The sequence below is a fragment of the Onychostoma macrolepis genome, chromosome 15 (assembly GCF_012432095.1).
Source record: "Onychostoma macrolepis isolate SWU-2019 chromosome 15, ASM1243209v1, whole genome shotgun sequence".
Classification (NCBI taxonomy): Eukaryota; Metazoa; Chordata; class Actinopteri; order Cypriniformes; family Cyprinidae; genus Onychostoma; species Onychostoma macrolepis.
The window spans coordinates 17,393,148-17,409,611 of NC_081169.1; the positions used below are offsets into that span (position 1 = coordinate 17,393,148).

Genomic DNA, 16,464 nt, shown 5'->3' on the forward strand with positions numbered 1-16,464 from the left:
TTTTTTAACAGCAAAGCAAGGTTGTATTCAAGGTCTGCCAGCCTACTAGAGACAGTAGGGGAGAAAAGCAAGACACACACACACACACACACACACACAGAGAGAGAGAGAGAGAGAGAGAGAGAGAGAGAGAGAGAGAGAGAGAGAGATTAAACGAGCTCCACACACCAAGAATATATCAACCACTAAACCAACACATGGTAGTGTCAGATTATTTTGGGAGAGGGAGAGAGAGAAAACAACAGTCCATAAGTGGATTGAGAGCCCCATCAGCTCAGAGGCATCACAGACACGCGCATCTCTCAGCTGGAGCGCAGCATCTGTCCATTCCGCCACTCACTCACCGCGCACGACATGTGAAGGTGTAACGCTCATACATGTGATTTGTCCGTGTCCCGAGACCCGAAATATATGGACGAGATGCTTTCAAGAAGGTGGATTGTTGGAGATTTTGTATGGAGGCAGCGGGACACCTCCCCATAGTTCGGCGTAGAGTCTCTCTGAAGAGTGCGCGAGAGACCGACACCAGAGTTGCCGCGGCTCGGATTGAGGACCATCTGCTGATTTTCCCCAACAATCTGTGTTTTAGAGGGATAACCGACTCTCAGAAGCGTCAGTATCTGGCAATAAGAGCTTTTAGAGCTTTTCTGGATAACATACTACAATATTGCTTGTTTCGTGGGGGTCGCTGAGACCTGAACTACACCACCAGGTGCCCCCGCTTAATCTATTTACCGGATAACAATTAATACTGCAGAATGTGTTCCTCTCCTTTTGGACTGCTCTCAATTGCATCTAGTGAAATATTTGCTCGGGACCACACAGGATGAAATGGACATCAGCACTGCAATAAATTAGCCAAATTGAAATTCAACGAGAAGTCTCATCTAAGCTATAGGAATACATACATGTATGTATTCTGATTAAATCAGACAACGTTTGATAGATCGCCTGGCATCTTACTGACAGTGTGAAGTCTGGAATACAAGAATAAATGAACCTGAGTGGACAGACAGAGAATTAACAATATCCAACATGTTTAAACGTGGTAAGTGCAATTTACAACTTTTATTCCTGCTGTTTTTAAATAGACATAAGTTGAATTTTGATTTGAAGAATATTTATACTTAAATGTTGATTTTTTTATATATATAAATGAGAATAAATATCGTCTTGTGTGGAATCACAGCATGGTTTATTTATGATTTTAGATAAATAATAACTGCTTAAAAATGCATTAATTTCTATTAATTTTTTTCCCTACTTGAGCTGTTCTTCCTTGAAAATTGTTTTTATTATAGATAAAGATGCTTGTTGCAGTTATGCAACAATTATAAAGTGTTATTTTTTATAAAATGTTTAATAGTTTTTTACAAGCTGTTTGAAATGGAAAATGACACAGGTTATATATATACATACATAAAAACAAAAATGCTTGTTGCAGTAGGTTTTGAAAGTTTATGTAGCAGGCTGTTAAGTTGTTACAGCTCTCATCCCTGATCATTTTCCCAGAATCATGTGTGTCTGCCACCGGGTAAGCTCAGCGTAAAGCAGATGTGTTTCAAATATTCATCATCATATCATGAAATATTTTCTTAAGATGCTAGAGGTGGGTGCCGCACTGCAGTTTATGGCCGGTTTTTCATCAGAAAGCATTGTGCTGTCTGCCTGGCTCCAATATATTTCTCTTGATGGCTTAAACAGGTTTGGCTCAGACAGTCTGTCACATTTATTTATGAACAATGTTTATGATCAAATGAGGAAGTGTAAGGAGTGAATGGTAAATCGATAGATTAACTGGTTAGTGCTAAAGCTGTCAGTGGGAGACACTTGAATGACCTGCAGATTATTGCAAAGACTTGTCAGTTTGTTTTTACTTGATCGGTGGTTGTCAGTCTTGGACCTGGCGTACCAGTTGAACCGTATTTAACACACCATCAGCTCATTACTAGAGGCTCCAGGACCTGAGCAGGGTGTGTCAGATAAGGGAGACATCTAAAATGTGCAGTGCCAGGATCAAAAATGACAGCCACTGCACTAGATCAAATCATACGTGGTTAAACAGATCATAAATATGATCTTACTGCCCAGTGTTTACTAGGACATTTCCCTTACCCCATTTACTGCACATTTAAGCGTCTCTAGACCTTTTGCATGGCACTATCACAGACGCTCAAGCTCTCAGGTTGCTGACTGCATAACCATATAGTGAGTCAGTCTGGAAAACCGAATTTCCTCGGAGGAGGCCCAAAGCTTAATGCAGAGACAATTGTTATTTCAATAGACTTGGCGTAGGAACAAAACACACCTATCAAGCCTCTCACAGCACACTAAAGACCCCTTATGAATGCCTGTGAGGAGCCTGTGGTGCAGATATGAGAACAGTGGGTTGGTTTTGAACTGATCTGGATCTGATTTTCATTTACCTCAAAGTACAACGCTACAGTGTGGTTTTGCAGTATCTTTTTGGAGATATTTGATCCCGCATACTTTGGGACACACTGTATTTGTTTCTTATATTATATTGTAGTAGTAGAGTCAGCAGAGTTGTAAGTGCAGATGAAAAGTTTTATGAATATTATATATGCAAACTAGCATTCAAAAGTCTGGGGTCAGTAAAATTTCATATGCTCAGATGCATTTGTTTGATCAAAAACACAATGAAAACAGTAATATTTTGAAATATTATTGATCCTTCATAAATCCTTCTAATATGCTGATTTGCTGCTCCAAAACATCTTATTATCAATGTTGAAAACAGTTGTATCTATAACTTTTATATTTAATTTTATTATATGTTTTTATTTTTTGTAACATTATACACTCAAAAAAGGGCACTGCACTGCAAACATAAATAAACAAATAAATGAATAAAATAAAAATAAAAAATCAGCATCAATTCTTGCTGATTAAAAGAGTATTTATCTCAAAAATGGAAATTAATTTGAAATCTTAAAATCTTACTGACTCCCAACTTTTGATCAGTAGCGCGTGCACACACATACACAAACACAAAATAAAAACTTTATATTTTTACACAACAACCTCATTTCTAATTGGTTAAACTTGTAGTTTTGCATCTCACCCTCAGTGTCCCCAATAAAGAAAAGCTTTAAATTGGCATCAACAAAATGGATCTAGATTTGCCAACAGCTGTCAATACCATCACAAATTATAAGGCCATCTAATGGAATAACTGTTTTTTTTTTTTTTTCTAATTCGTTTTGTTTTGTTTTTTATAATTATGAAGAAAATTTGTTTTTAAAAGTCAGATAAGTTTCTTTTAGGCTAATGAGGTTTCTTTGCTCTGTTGGGTATTAATTGGCCTTTCACTTCAGAGTGCATCAGAAATAGCGAAAAATTCTGCAGCTTTCTGTTGTGTCTATGATGTATAAATAGAGAAGAGTGAGAATATTCTGAATTTATCAGATGCTATGCACTAGTATGACATTTTCCAGAAACGGCTGGGCAATCTGGTTTTGTGGCAGTGCCCTGTGTGCTAGTCTCAGCAGGGCTGTGCTGTTTCTGCTAGTAAGATGTCCAATTTCCTGAAATTTCTTCCTCAATTTCCTCCCAAACTCACTTAAACACACACAGGCATGTTTTGGTCTTGGCTGTTTTAAGAAAAAAAGAAAAAAAAGAAAAGTGCAGCCACACTTATCCTGCCCATCTCTTAGACTGCCTCCTATTTCTCTGTTTCTGTTTCTTTCTATCTTCTGCTTGCACTTCACAATTTCTGACAGGCATTTAAATTGAAACATGTATATATGATGCGACACGGTATATTCAGATTTCAGATGCTTATCTGAAAGCAGTGCTTCAGACCGTAATTGGTTTGTTGTGCTGAGTTATCAGTATAGAGAATGGCCTCGTTTTAAAATTCAGCCTTGAAACGTTGTCAGGCCCGGAAATCTACATCCGGTGACAAATATATTCTGTGCTCGAGTGGATCCAGTTTGTTTCTGCTCAAAATATCAGGCACAGCCCACACCTGCAACCGAACCAGAAAGATTTTCCCTGCAAAACCTCTGCAATGAAATGAGAGAAATAACTCTTTTGTGGATTAGCTATGATTACACAGCTGTGAGTGGAGAAACTAGGTATTCAGACATGATCCTAGACAGCGTTGTTATGGGCAGATGGATGGGAAAGGAGAGCTGCAGTTGGTAAGCAAAAGAGGGAACACCTGTGGCCTGACACCACTCTCCTGCACAGCTGCTCATATTCCCCATTTCTGAGACCTTCACTCATCACCACAAACACCCTCAGACTGAAATACAAAGTAACTAGAGACAACCTTTCCAGCCTGCACCTGCTCAGTACTGTTATTTGGGCTACAGGATACCCCTTATTATTTGTAAAAACCTGATAATTTCCAGCTCCAAACATAATCAAACAGGTTTCTGGAAGACTTACCTTTGTTCGGTCAAAATGCACACTGCTGGTTGAGCTTGTTTGTGATAGCTTATTTATAACTGTCACTTTAAAATAAACTGGGATATGAATAAATATTTGAATATTAAAAAAGTGATACACTTCACATTTATCACTTATATGTTTACCACAATCAGCCTTCAGCATCATTTTCTCATATAGGCTACAGTAGTGACAGTTGATTGATTGATTTTTAACAATAACTTTTAACCTTTAAAAGCAGACCTACTGTGAGCTACATGGTTGTTAATTGATGTTATATGCTTTCACTGAAGCTGCATGATTTCAAATTCTTTTTAAGTAATCATGTTTAACAGTTGAATTCTTGGTGAAAAACTACATTGCCCATGTTTGTGCAGTGAAATCTTGACCAATCAGAGAATTGCGACAAGCACACTTTAGCGCCTACCCATAGCGAATGACTTTATTCATTTGATTGTCATTCGCAACACTCAAGGGGAGTTCACAGTTTTGTACATTTTTTTTTTGTTAGATTTTCAAACACTTTTTTTGCTTCAAATTGAATTTAGTAATGTTGTGATTCACCTTGTGGCTTATAACATATAAGTAAGACTTTATTAAAACTCCTATGGGAAAAATAAATGGGAAAAATACTGACAGAACCAAGGCTGCTGAAAAAGTGGATGGCCACTGTTGACTCTATTACATGACCTTCTGGAACACTTGATTCTGATTGGTCAATTGCGTCATCTAACGATCTGATATTTCCTAATATTGACCGTCATCCACATATTGAATATACTGAAACAGGCACTATGTTCATGCCTCGCATATAACCCTGCATGCAGACTTTTTAATTTTTATTTTTTTTTAGCTGGGTGGTCAAACATGGTTTGATCAAACTTGCATTTTAGGAACTAGTTCACCCAAAAATGAAAATTCTGTCATTAATTAGTCACTCTCATGTCGTTCCAAACCCGTAAGACCTTCATCTTTAGAACACAAATGAAAATATTTTTGATGAAATCTGAGAGCTTTCTGACCCTCCGTAGACAGCAAGGGAACTACCACGGTAAAGGCTCAAACATGGTTAAAATAGTTCATGTGACATCAATGGTTAAAAGAAAGAATTGTTGAATAAAGTCTTCTCATATCTTCTCATAGTGAATAAAAGAATTCTCATAGCTTCATAAAAGTACAGTTGTCACATGGACTATTTTAACGATATCCTTTCTACGTTTCTGGGCTTTGCAGTATCAGAAAGCTCTCAGATTTCATCAAAATTTCTTAATTTGTGTTCCAAAGATGAACGAAGGTTTTACATGTTTGGAACGGCATGAGAGTGAATAATTAATGACAGAATATTTTTTGAGCTCAGTGTAATTCAGTAGTTTTAAGTAGTAATACACAGGCTCTGATCACATCACTAGACTTCAATTTCCACACAGTTATGAAACATGCCTCAGACCTCTCTGCATGCCAAACAGCTAATTTCCTGAAGGACACTCACTGAATGACAAAAGGATGAGCGTAGAGGCCAGCAAGCGCCTTTGCCTGTCATCCTACCCTGTCCCAAGGGAGATAAATTCTTATCATTCCAGCTTTCTGTAATTATAAGTAATTAGTAGCACAGGAAGTGGTATTTTAATGAGAGTCATTCTCTACTTATGTCCTCATCTTTGTGCACCTTCTGACCAGTTCAAACCGAGCACAGGATGCATTTGGTTTGGACAAGGATTGATGTTTTATTCATATATTATCTGCTTGGTTTGTTTTCCACATAAACAAATGAACCCAGTGTTTTGTTTTTCTTTTCCATAAGGCTGACTTCCATTGGCATTAGACTGATGCTGGTACATTGTAATGGTTAAGACGGAATGAGTTTGAAATCCGGATGCTTGTAGCTGACATTTCATCTTGCAACAATGTTCTCATTAACTCATAATTCATACACAAACTATAATTAAATACACATTTTCTGGCTGCTGTGGTGTCCAGAAGGGAGGAAGTCTCCAGCGTAGCATGTGGCATCTCTAAATGCCCTTTACCAACACCTGAAATCTCAGCACAAATATCTCTCCTCTGTCTTTGGAGTGGAAATGAGATGCTGGCTTGGTCATTAGTGGATGATAATGAGGTAAGAGAGACAAACAACCCTAAGCCCTGTTGGTTTTGTTAATATTAATAATTAATTTCTGATTAAGTGGCTAATTGCAGTGGAAAGGTCAATGTCAACGTAAGGTCCGTTGATGTTAGGAGATGAGTAGAGTAGAAAGAAAGGGAGGTGGAAAAAAGATATCATCTTTTTTCAACTAAGTAACCACGTACCATCAGATTTTTTTGGATTTAATTAATAAAAAAAAGTCAGTTCAAAGTAGATTGGATTGGATTTTATAGATTTTTTTTAAAATTCAGCTTAATGTTGCATAAAAAATACATTTATATAATTTTTAATGCAACTATAGTACAGTATATAGTGTATATAAAGCCAAAATATAGGCTACTCTACAGTTTAAAGTTGCAGTCGGTGAGATAAAAAAAGAACAATAAATACATTTAAATTATTAATAAATTTAAAAATAAAGAAATTAATACTTTTATTGGGCAATGGCAATTCAAATGGATCAAAAGTGACACTGAGACAGTCCAAAAGATTTCTATTTTCAATAAATTATTTTCTTTAGAAATCTGTATTCATCAAATAGTCCTTAAAAAATCGGATTTTGTTTGCACAAACATGATTTCTGAAGGATCTTGTGACACTGAGGACTGCTGCTGAAAATGCAGTTTTGCCATTACAATAATTTATTTTTTAAATATATTAAAGAGAAAATATTTATTTTAAATTGTAAACTGTTTTTACCGGGTTTTTTTTAAACCAACTACTACAGGTAAGTTGTTTCTTTGGTCATGTTTTCTCTGGCCTAGGGCAGTAAGTAAGCCAGAATTATCACTGGTGCCCCTTCAGAAAAAAAAAGTGCATGATGCCCTGAAAGGATATTACAGTGCAACAGTGTTGACAGTCGTCCCAAGCGTTCTAATGCTCCATTGATAGACCCACCTGAGAGATGCTTTCATTCCCATAGTGCCATGACCAGTGAGTGCTGAGACAGGGATGCTGTCCTCCCTGCAGGCTTTGGTTGGCATCTGTCACATTGCACTACTAACACATGACATGTGGATGGCGCTGGCTGAGGAACTGGATAATCATCAGGGAGACACATAAATTCCAGAGAGAGTGTGTGCGAATTGAAGCAGCCATGCAAAGATATACGGTACACTGCATAAATCAGTGTATATGCAAGGGTAAACTCACACACAGCTACACGCTTAAATCATGCTTTCTCTTAACTGTGCTCTTAATGTGACCTTCAGAATCTGTTCATTTCCTCATGGCTCATATTGCAGGTTTCATGTTCCCGCAGTGTTTAATGGAAATTATGGAAACAGTATCTGTCTGGAGTCTAGTCCATTTTAGTACAATCTTTACCTCTGATTGAAGTAAATGGGTTTGTTTAATTATAAAACTCTCAGCGTGGAGCTTATAATAGCCAGAAACTATGATCTGACTGTAATCTTGCAGAGTCATTTTTAGGCTCCCTCTTGTTCTCCTGCTTTACTTTTTCTCTCTGGCTGCTTCTCTCCTGGGTCTCTACTTCTATCACGCTTTCTTCTATGATCTAGTAATGGGACATAATATAGAAACTAGAGATGTGAATGGGGTAATAGTCACTTTCTTTATGTTGAGACAAACCCGATCATCATCTTGGATCGAGGCCATAGAAGGAATCTCTGTCATTGCTGGGCATCTTTTCACATTTTACTCTCAGCTCAGATTGAATGAGAGATTGAGGTGCTGAGAAAAAGCACCAAATAAGAGACAATTCCTCTGTGTTATAAGGCCTTCTCTTGCCTGCAGGATCTTCATTGTATGATTGAAGCCAATTCAAAGATCAGCATTCCCTCCAAGATATTCTATCAATAACTCTACAGTGGGGTGTCTGGCACACAGTCCTCCTGGGGGCAGAATGAGCCTGTTTATCTCCAGTTAAAAGCTAATACGGCCATATCTATGTTTAACCTTATGTATGATGGAAAGAAAAAGCTGTGTGAAAGAAAAAGCAGAAGTGAGATCCATTTAAAATTATTATTTTTTTTTGCCTAGAATAGACAGAAATAAGATTAAATAGAGATTAAATGGAATTTTTAAAAATCTAAATAATCTCAATCTAGAGCAGTGCTTTTCAACCAAGGGGCCGGGGCCCACTAGGGGCATCAGAAAACTTCCAAGTGGGCCACACACTGGTACAAAATCTGTCACTGGGGCACTACCCTTTATTAGTACCTAAATGGTACATATTAGTACCCTTTGAATGGGTAGCGTCTCAGTGACTGCTTTTCTATCTTTTTTCTGAGAGTGAAGGATGACTTAAAAGAAATAAAATTTTAATAAATTAAAATTCTTATTATTACTTTAAAAAAATTATTTTATTGAAGAACATACAGTTTTGAAACATCTGGAAACACAATAAAAGGTGCAAAATCTGTCACTGGGTGGTACCTTTTAGGTACTAATAACAGGCCAAAATGGACCGTTTAGGTACAAAGATGTACCTTATGAAAAGGTACTGCCCAAGTGACAGCTTGAATTGAGTGAATGAATTTTGGATGAAATATATAAATGTATGCTCCCCATTGCTGTTAATAGCTGAAAAGCTTTAAAGCAATTAATTTTGTCATAATTATGGAAGAGATACTGCAAATTCGGGGGATAGGAGTTCTTTGGATATTGCTTTGGAGATATGGAGACCTTCAAATCATAAAGGACCACTTCTCTAGAAGTTATTTCAACATATCTGTGATGAAAGGCAAGGTCTAAAAGCAGCTATTTTAATGGTAAATTAAAAAGAACAGAAAATCAGGGAAATAGGAACAGGAACTCAAAACACACAAACCTCAATGAAACACGGGGAAACCAGGTCTTAAATACTCAAGGGATAGCAAGGGACACCTGGAGACACAGTCGAGGGAAACCAATCAGAAAAGAAACTATAAAATGACTACAATAGGAGATAAGAATATAACAAAAGAGTCCAAACATAAGGCAAAATCTGAGACTTACGACAATATTACAATTGTGTTTGGATACTCCTTAGATTAAAATCTGCAATAAAACATGTTGTATTTTAATACGAACTCAAATATTTCTAATCAAATTCTTCCAAAACCATAACTGGAGTTATATAATCCACAATCTCTTTTATAGCTCTGTGCTCTTACTGTAAGTCAACAGTAGTGTCAAAATGAATTTTTGGCGAAACATCTGCGACTAAGTTCTCCGTTAGATTCCAAGCCTTCTGGAGAAAGAACAATCTTTGAGAAATAAAATTTCCTTTGGGTGTCTATACGACGTTATCGCAGGTTTTTACAGGGGCTCGATACACTTTGCTACATAAAAGACAGAAACACTAATATATTTACTTCAACAAAGGTACTGCTGCAAACATCCACTCCATGATTGTCTTCACAAGCCTCTGTACGCTTGTGTGTCTCATCCGTTACCGTTTTGACATTAAGGCAGGTCATGAAATGTTAAACTACTTCCTGTGCAAATAAACCATAGATTAAATCTCCCAAATCACATACTGAGTTTGGCAAATATTGTCACTCAAAACCCAACCCCCTGGGAACCTCTGTGCCCTTTACACACACCGCTGCAGTGTTCTGTTTCAAATCTATGTTCTAGTTAAGATTTTAATTTGCATTCATTCTGCATCCTGTTTGGTACCTTTGCTAATTTAGAAGACATTTTTAATTAAATTCTGAATGCACAACCCTGGCCTGAATAAGTGTGCATGATGTCAAGGTCTGCTTCTGAATTAGCCTCTCAACAACAGTGTGAAGGCCACATGTAGAGATATTTCAGCATACAATTCAAAAATCAACAAAGAAAAGATGGTCTGATTTACTATGGACTCAAAATACAACTGATGAGTACAATTATATTTTCAGCCATGCTCTTGACTCTTAAAACACACATTGTTGTATGTCAACAGCGAACAGAACTGTTGGATTCCTCCATATTTATAGACAGTAGAAATTCATTTTTGCAATTGGACCTTGGCTGGTTTTCAGGTTATTGCAATTTCATCGGTCTGTGTGCTTTGTTCTGCATATCTAATATCTTGTATCCCATTCTCTTTATCTCTATATCTCTGTATCTTTGTGCACTCTCAAAACACCTATTAGCTTTTAATGAAAGATACAGCAGTGTCAGCTTCTATGATGAAAATCCACACTTCTCATCTTTTCATCCCAAACTGCATTGTTTTCAGAACAAAAAGCCATTAAAATGAAACACATACATGCACAATGTTTCTTTCCCTGGATATGGAGTAGATTGAAAATGATATACAGACATACAGACATGAGCTTTCTTATTAACACAGGAGGCCACTCGCCCTTGAGTGAGACTGCTGTAGTTTCTATAACAGTGTGAGACATTCAGTGCACACAGTGCTATGGGAATGCAAACCTCCCAGTGCTACCTGCAGCCCACCTTAATTGGCATCCATATCTGGTGACCACAAAAATCATAGAAACTTGTGGATTGGCTCTTTTGTCATGGGCCAGCAAGCAACCACATAGAAATGCACAATTTATTTTTATTTTTTTCAGAACACCCTGACAACCACACACAACACACTAGCATTGTGCAATATGGAAAAAATCAACTGCTATTTTCTTTTATTTTATTTTAAATTCATTAAATAATAATAATAATAAATGAATGAATAATAAATAAATATTTTAAATTAAAATTGTATATATTATTTTAATAATTGTATGTACACAAATAATTTAATTTGATTTAATTTCATTCAATTTAATTTAGAGACTAGACTGCATGTGCTACACACTAAGACTTAATTTTCAATACTATAAAAAGACATGACCTAGATTGCAGCTGTAATTGATTCGTCCAGTAGTGAAGCTTTTTATTTACTTTCATGACTCTGAAGTCTTTATGTTCTATTTCAGGAAGTGTGATTGAAGCTTTTAGTGTCAAGACAACCTCTGGGAGAGCCGTTGGTTTAGCAGATTTGCCCCTGTCTCTTGTAGCACAGCCATGTCAGTAATTCATCTAGTACAAACAACAGAAAAGCAAGTGAACGCTTTGTGCCAAGCAGCTCATTTACACTTCCATATTCCCCTATGAATGTTGTGCTTTAAGGCCACAATAAACCCTGTTTCATCCCCCATCTGTGTCTCTTCATTTAAACCACATACTCCCAAAACCGCCTCACCAGAGCAAGAGAAAAAAGCGTTGTAATGCAATGAAAGAAAAACATTGCAACAAAAGAGAGATGCCACAGAGATGCATATTTTGTAGTGGATTAACATATTTTTTAGAGGAGACAAGGAGAATGTATGTAAAATGTAAATTTAATGGAGAGAGAAATGAAAATGAGGTATAAGCTGCAGCTGCAAGGATAGACATTCGCTTATTTCAGGATATTAATGGATGGAACTGGTTTCTTTGTCACGGCTGCTCTCTCCCATGATAGATCAGGAGGTTTTCTGAGAAGCCCAGCAACCAACCTCAGTCGGCCAATCAGAAGGTCGTATTCACTGATGCCTTTGTGCCCATCTTTGGGCTAAACATCAAGACCTCATGTTACCAAGGGAGCTGGAACTTGATTTCAATCACTTTGATTATATTTGCATTCTACTTTGCTTAATTCAAGTCTTTGAGAGCCTTCTTTAAAAGCTCACTGCACAAAGAAATTATGAGATTCACTGAAGGATCTTCCATCAATGGAGATTTAAAGGAAAACTGCTGGAAAGAAGTGGAGAGGAAGTTCTGATTACAGTATGCAGAGGCTGATTATGGAAGGACAGAGGGGCAGTTAAGGCTCTATTTACTGTCAGTGTGGTCAAAATCATGCAGGACTTACCAGCCCAATACACACACACACAGTATATACATATATATATATATATATATATATATATATATATGTATAGTTTTCAAGATGGCTGCCAAGTCAACTGTAAGCACACAACATAAAGCAGGCTTAGTCCTGTACTTCAATGAATTTAGCAATTTATTTATTTTTTTTCTCCAGAGAAGAAAAGCTGTGTTTTCTATCCTCCAGACCTTTCCAGGTCACATTTTTCTCTGTAACAGTTTCATTATTTAAGCTTCCCTTCTATTGCTCTCTGCCTTTGGCGTTCAAAAGAAGTGTACAATGCTTTAGTAAAAGAAGAGCTACCTTGTGCTTACTCTGAAACTATACATTATTCACAACAGGTTAGGGTCATAGACAGGGGTCGTTTAAGCTTTTACACACAAATGGAACCAAGTTGCGACAAGGCCTTCACAGTTCAAAGACTATTTTCCTTTATGTTTTCAACATTAGCTTCAGTTTACAGTTAGCATGGTGCTGTTGGTCACATGAAGTAATGTTAAATCAAAGAAATATTTCATTGCTGTGACATTATAAGGGAATTTTGATCCTCGTTACTACACTGCAATACGTTTTAAAAATATTTTTTGGTTAACATTCCATTTTAGAAATATTATGAGAATGTTATTTTTGAATGCTCTCTGAATGTTCTGAAACAAGTAACATAAAAAATAAAAAAAAAATAAAAAAATGTCCAACTAAAATGTTTCAGAAATTAAACGCTCCATGAAAAATAAAAGAACAACTCTCTGAATGTTTAAAATGTTCAGTTTTAGCTTGGTTGTGCGAACATTAAAGGAATATGCAAATATTATGGGAGTGTGACTTTAAAATGTTATCTTTACAATTTGTTGTAGTAAGTAGTAAGATTTAAATTTAGATGAATATTCAACTGACGTTACAGAAATAAAACATTCCATGAACGATGTATAAATAACATTGTGCTAACATTTTGATTAGTAAAAGCATTAGTAAAGACCAGATAACCAAAATGGCCAAAGTTGTAAGAATGTTCCTTGTTAGCTGTGTAGCTAAAACCAGTTTACAGTGCTAGCTGGTTTTATAGTTGAAGCTGGTTGATCAGCTAACCAAATGTGCTAAAGTCATCCTGACAGGCTAACCTCCCGAATAGCACATGTACGTCTGCAAGATGTCCAGCGCTTCATCTGGAAAGAATCTGCTGTATACAAACATCTGATAGACATCTTTAAGATCATGTCAGTTTTACATACATTCTAAATCATAAACATCTTAAAAACATCTTCCAAATTTGACATCTGATATAGACGTATTGCAGATGAGCAAACACTCTGAGCAAATACGTGTTGCAGATGGAAATGCAGATGTTAAATAGATGTCTCTGTGATATACGTGTGCTAACAGGGGCTGGTTTACCATGTTCCAGAACATAACTTGAACAGGTTGACGAGCTTTCTTGCATGGTATAGTATTTCTGTAAGGTTTACCATCATTCAAGTGAATTACAAGTGATTTACATTTAAAATGCTTATGGTTTTCATTGTCCAAACCCTGCTAATATTATTATGCTAATAAACTCACACAACCCCTAAAATTCCCCACGTCCCATATCACTCTTCTCTAAATACCAGCACAAATAAACAGCAAACACAATAACAACCAAGACAGAAGGCTGTGGTCCACACATGAAGTCTCACAACTCTGCCGCAATTATCTTGCTGATTGGCAAGGCCGCTGGCTTTATGCAGACGCAGCTGTGCTGAAGCAGGTGCATTAGCTGCGTGTGTGCGGCTGCGCTGGTACGAGTCCGTCCACAGGCCCCTTCTTCTGCAGAACATGCCAGAATCACAAAGCAGACACCGCAGACTGCTGCTGCTCTCAGAAGCTGCCACTTGGACAGGTGCAAGCGTTTAACGTAAACAAATGCTTTAACCTACTCCGTCATATGCGGCTCACCCTCATTCGATATCCATTAACGGCTGTTTTTGGCAGTTTTTATTGGGTTCCATCCAGCTGCCTACATAAACAGGCTTTCAAAGACTTCAAGAGACACCATTGCATTAAAATTTAAATGGTTTCGAAATGTCACACTGTGACAGTGAGCTTTAGAAAGCCTTGTTTGTGAAAATCTCCCTTTAGCCTTTGCTCATTAGCATGTTTTAAGGTTACGCATTTGTTTGCAAAGTTAACTTTTGCTTGAGAATGATCCCTGTAGATGTCACGGTGGGGACCGTAGACTATAAAAAAGATGGAATGACGTGTCTCTACTCCCTTCCAAAGCCAAAAGCCAAAAAGCCAGAGAAATGGCCGCTGTCACCTTGTCTTAAAAACATAATTTGGAGCCAGATGCTGTGCTGTAGTGATTGCGAGGTGGAGGCGCGGTATCAAAGTCCCACCCAGACTCCTGCAGACCCAATCACAAGCATACATTCATGATGCCACGCCCACACCCCTTTTTTATAGCATCAAGACTAAAACCAAATGAACACTTGAACATACACCAGCATGATAAGAACCATTTAAAATAACATAATAAATAACTTTTCTTTGGGAAAAATAAATTTATTTTTTGAAGTGCAATTTGTTTTTTTAGTTTGGCTCACATCCCATTCATTTATATAGAGAGGGTGGGGTTTATGACCTATATTACAACCATGCCACTAGGGGGCAAGATAAATGTGTTAGCTTAACATTTCAGGATGTGTGCAGCATGCTTGTTGAGGACGTCGGGCACGAATATAGCTCTACGAAAAAGCTCACAGCGGGGATGTATCTAATACAGAAGAAGCGTCTTCAATTGTCACTTCATTAGTGCCCGTTAAAAGAAGTGACACTGCTGGAACATCTTGTTTTTAATGTTTTGCTGAGTGATGGTTACGGCTGTCATGAAATTGTATACAGTGTCTGAAACTGACAACGGCAATGTTATTTCTAGTAGATTCTCAGACACGCACTCTACTCATTTTTCCATTACTCTATTTGTTCTGGTGAAATCAGAAAACAAAATCCAAACAAATGTGTTATATTAGTTATATTAGAATGGGTTAGAACTTAAAGTGAGTTCTAAGTTACTTTATACTTAATTATTATTGCAATATCTGTCTGTCTATACATTTATATAAAAATTAAATAAAATTATGCATTCTTCACATTTGTATTGACTTGGAAGCATTTAACTACATACCTGTTCTCCTGATAAATGCATTACTTACACCCCAAAATGGGTTTTTCACAGCAGCGCCATAGAAGAAATATTCTGGGTTCCCTAAAAGAACCTTTCGGTGATCAGCTCTTAAAAGAAGAACATTTTAATAATCTGAGGAACCCTATGTGCTATAGGAAAATTCTATGGATGATAAAGTTTCTAAAAGGAACCATGATGGCAATTAATATACTTTATTTATGAGTGTAGATTATTTGTTTATCAAAACAGTAAAGGATCATGGTAAATTATTTAAGCATAACCAATGAATATTCATGAGATAAACCCTCTATTTTGTATTCTATTTGTATTTTTCTCTATCTTCTTGTGAAATCACAAAACAAATCATTTTACATTTTAATCTAAAATAATTAATATTTTGATATCTGTCTATTTACATTAAATTAACATAATATTAAAATATTAAAATTATATAAAATTATAGTGTTCACATCTACGTTTTTGACTGGAAATGTGAAAATATTTTATTAAGACCTGATCTCCTGATGAATACATTGCATAGATTGTTTGTTTATCAAATACATAAAAGATCATGTTAAAGTATTTGAGCATAACCTAATTAATATTCATGAGCTAAGCCTTCTCTATTTTGTGATATCACAACCAGCACATGTGTGCTCCCTCTTTCACCAATTGTTCCCTCCACTTTTTAAAACAAAGTGCCTATGATCTCACACAGACAACTACCACTCCTAAGAAAGGTAACTAATATTCTCCTTTGAGTAAAATAATGTGTGCTAAGCGGTTACACACGCATAAGCGTCACTAAGGTTTATGTCAAAATGTCCAAAAACGCATGGTGGCGGAAAACATCTGTCACTGTGGATAGCTAATTATTGTCTGAACGTGCCTGAAGGTGTGTCACAAACTCTGTGTTATCTTCATAAATGATTGCCA

General features: G+C 36.7%; 1 protein-coding gene across 1 annotated transcript in view; it reads left to right on the forward strand.

Annotated features, from left to right (window-relative positions):
* The first annotated feature begins 289 nt into the window (after positions 1 to 289).
* The window catches only part of rtn4rl1b (reticulon 4 receptor-like 1b), a 161,800-nt gene continuing 145,625 nt past the window's right edge, over positions 290 to 16,464 (forward strand). Inside the window, exon 1 of the mRNA XM_058799833.1 lies at positions 290 to 1,048. Coding sequence (XP_058655816.1) covers positions 1,036 to 1,048 — 13 coding nt within the window. The 5' untranslated portion in view covers positions 290 to 1,035. The remainder of the gene's footprint in view (positions 1,049 to 16,464) is intronic.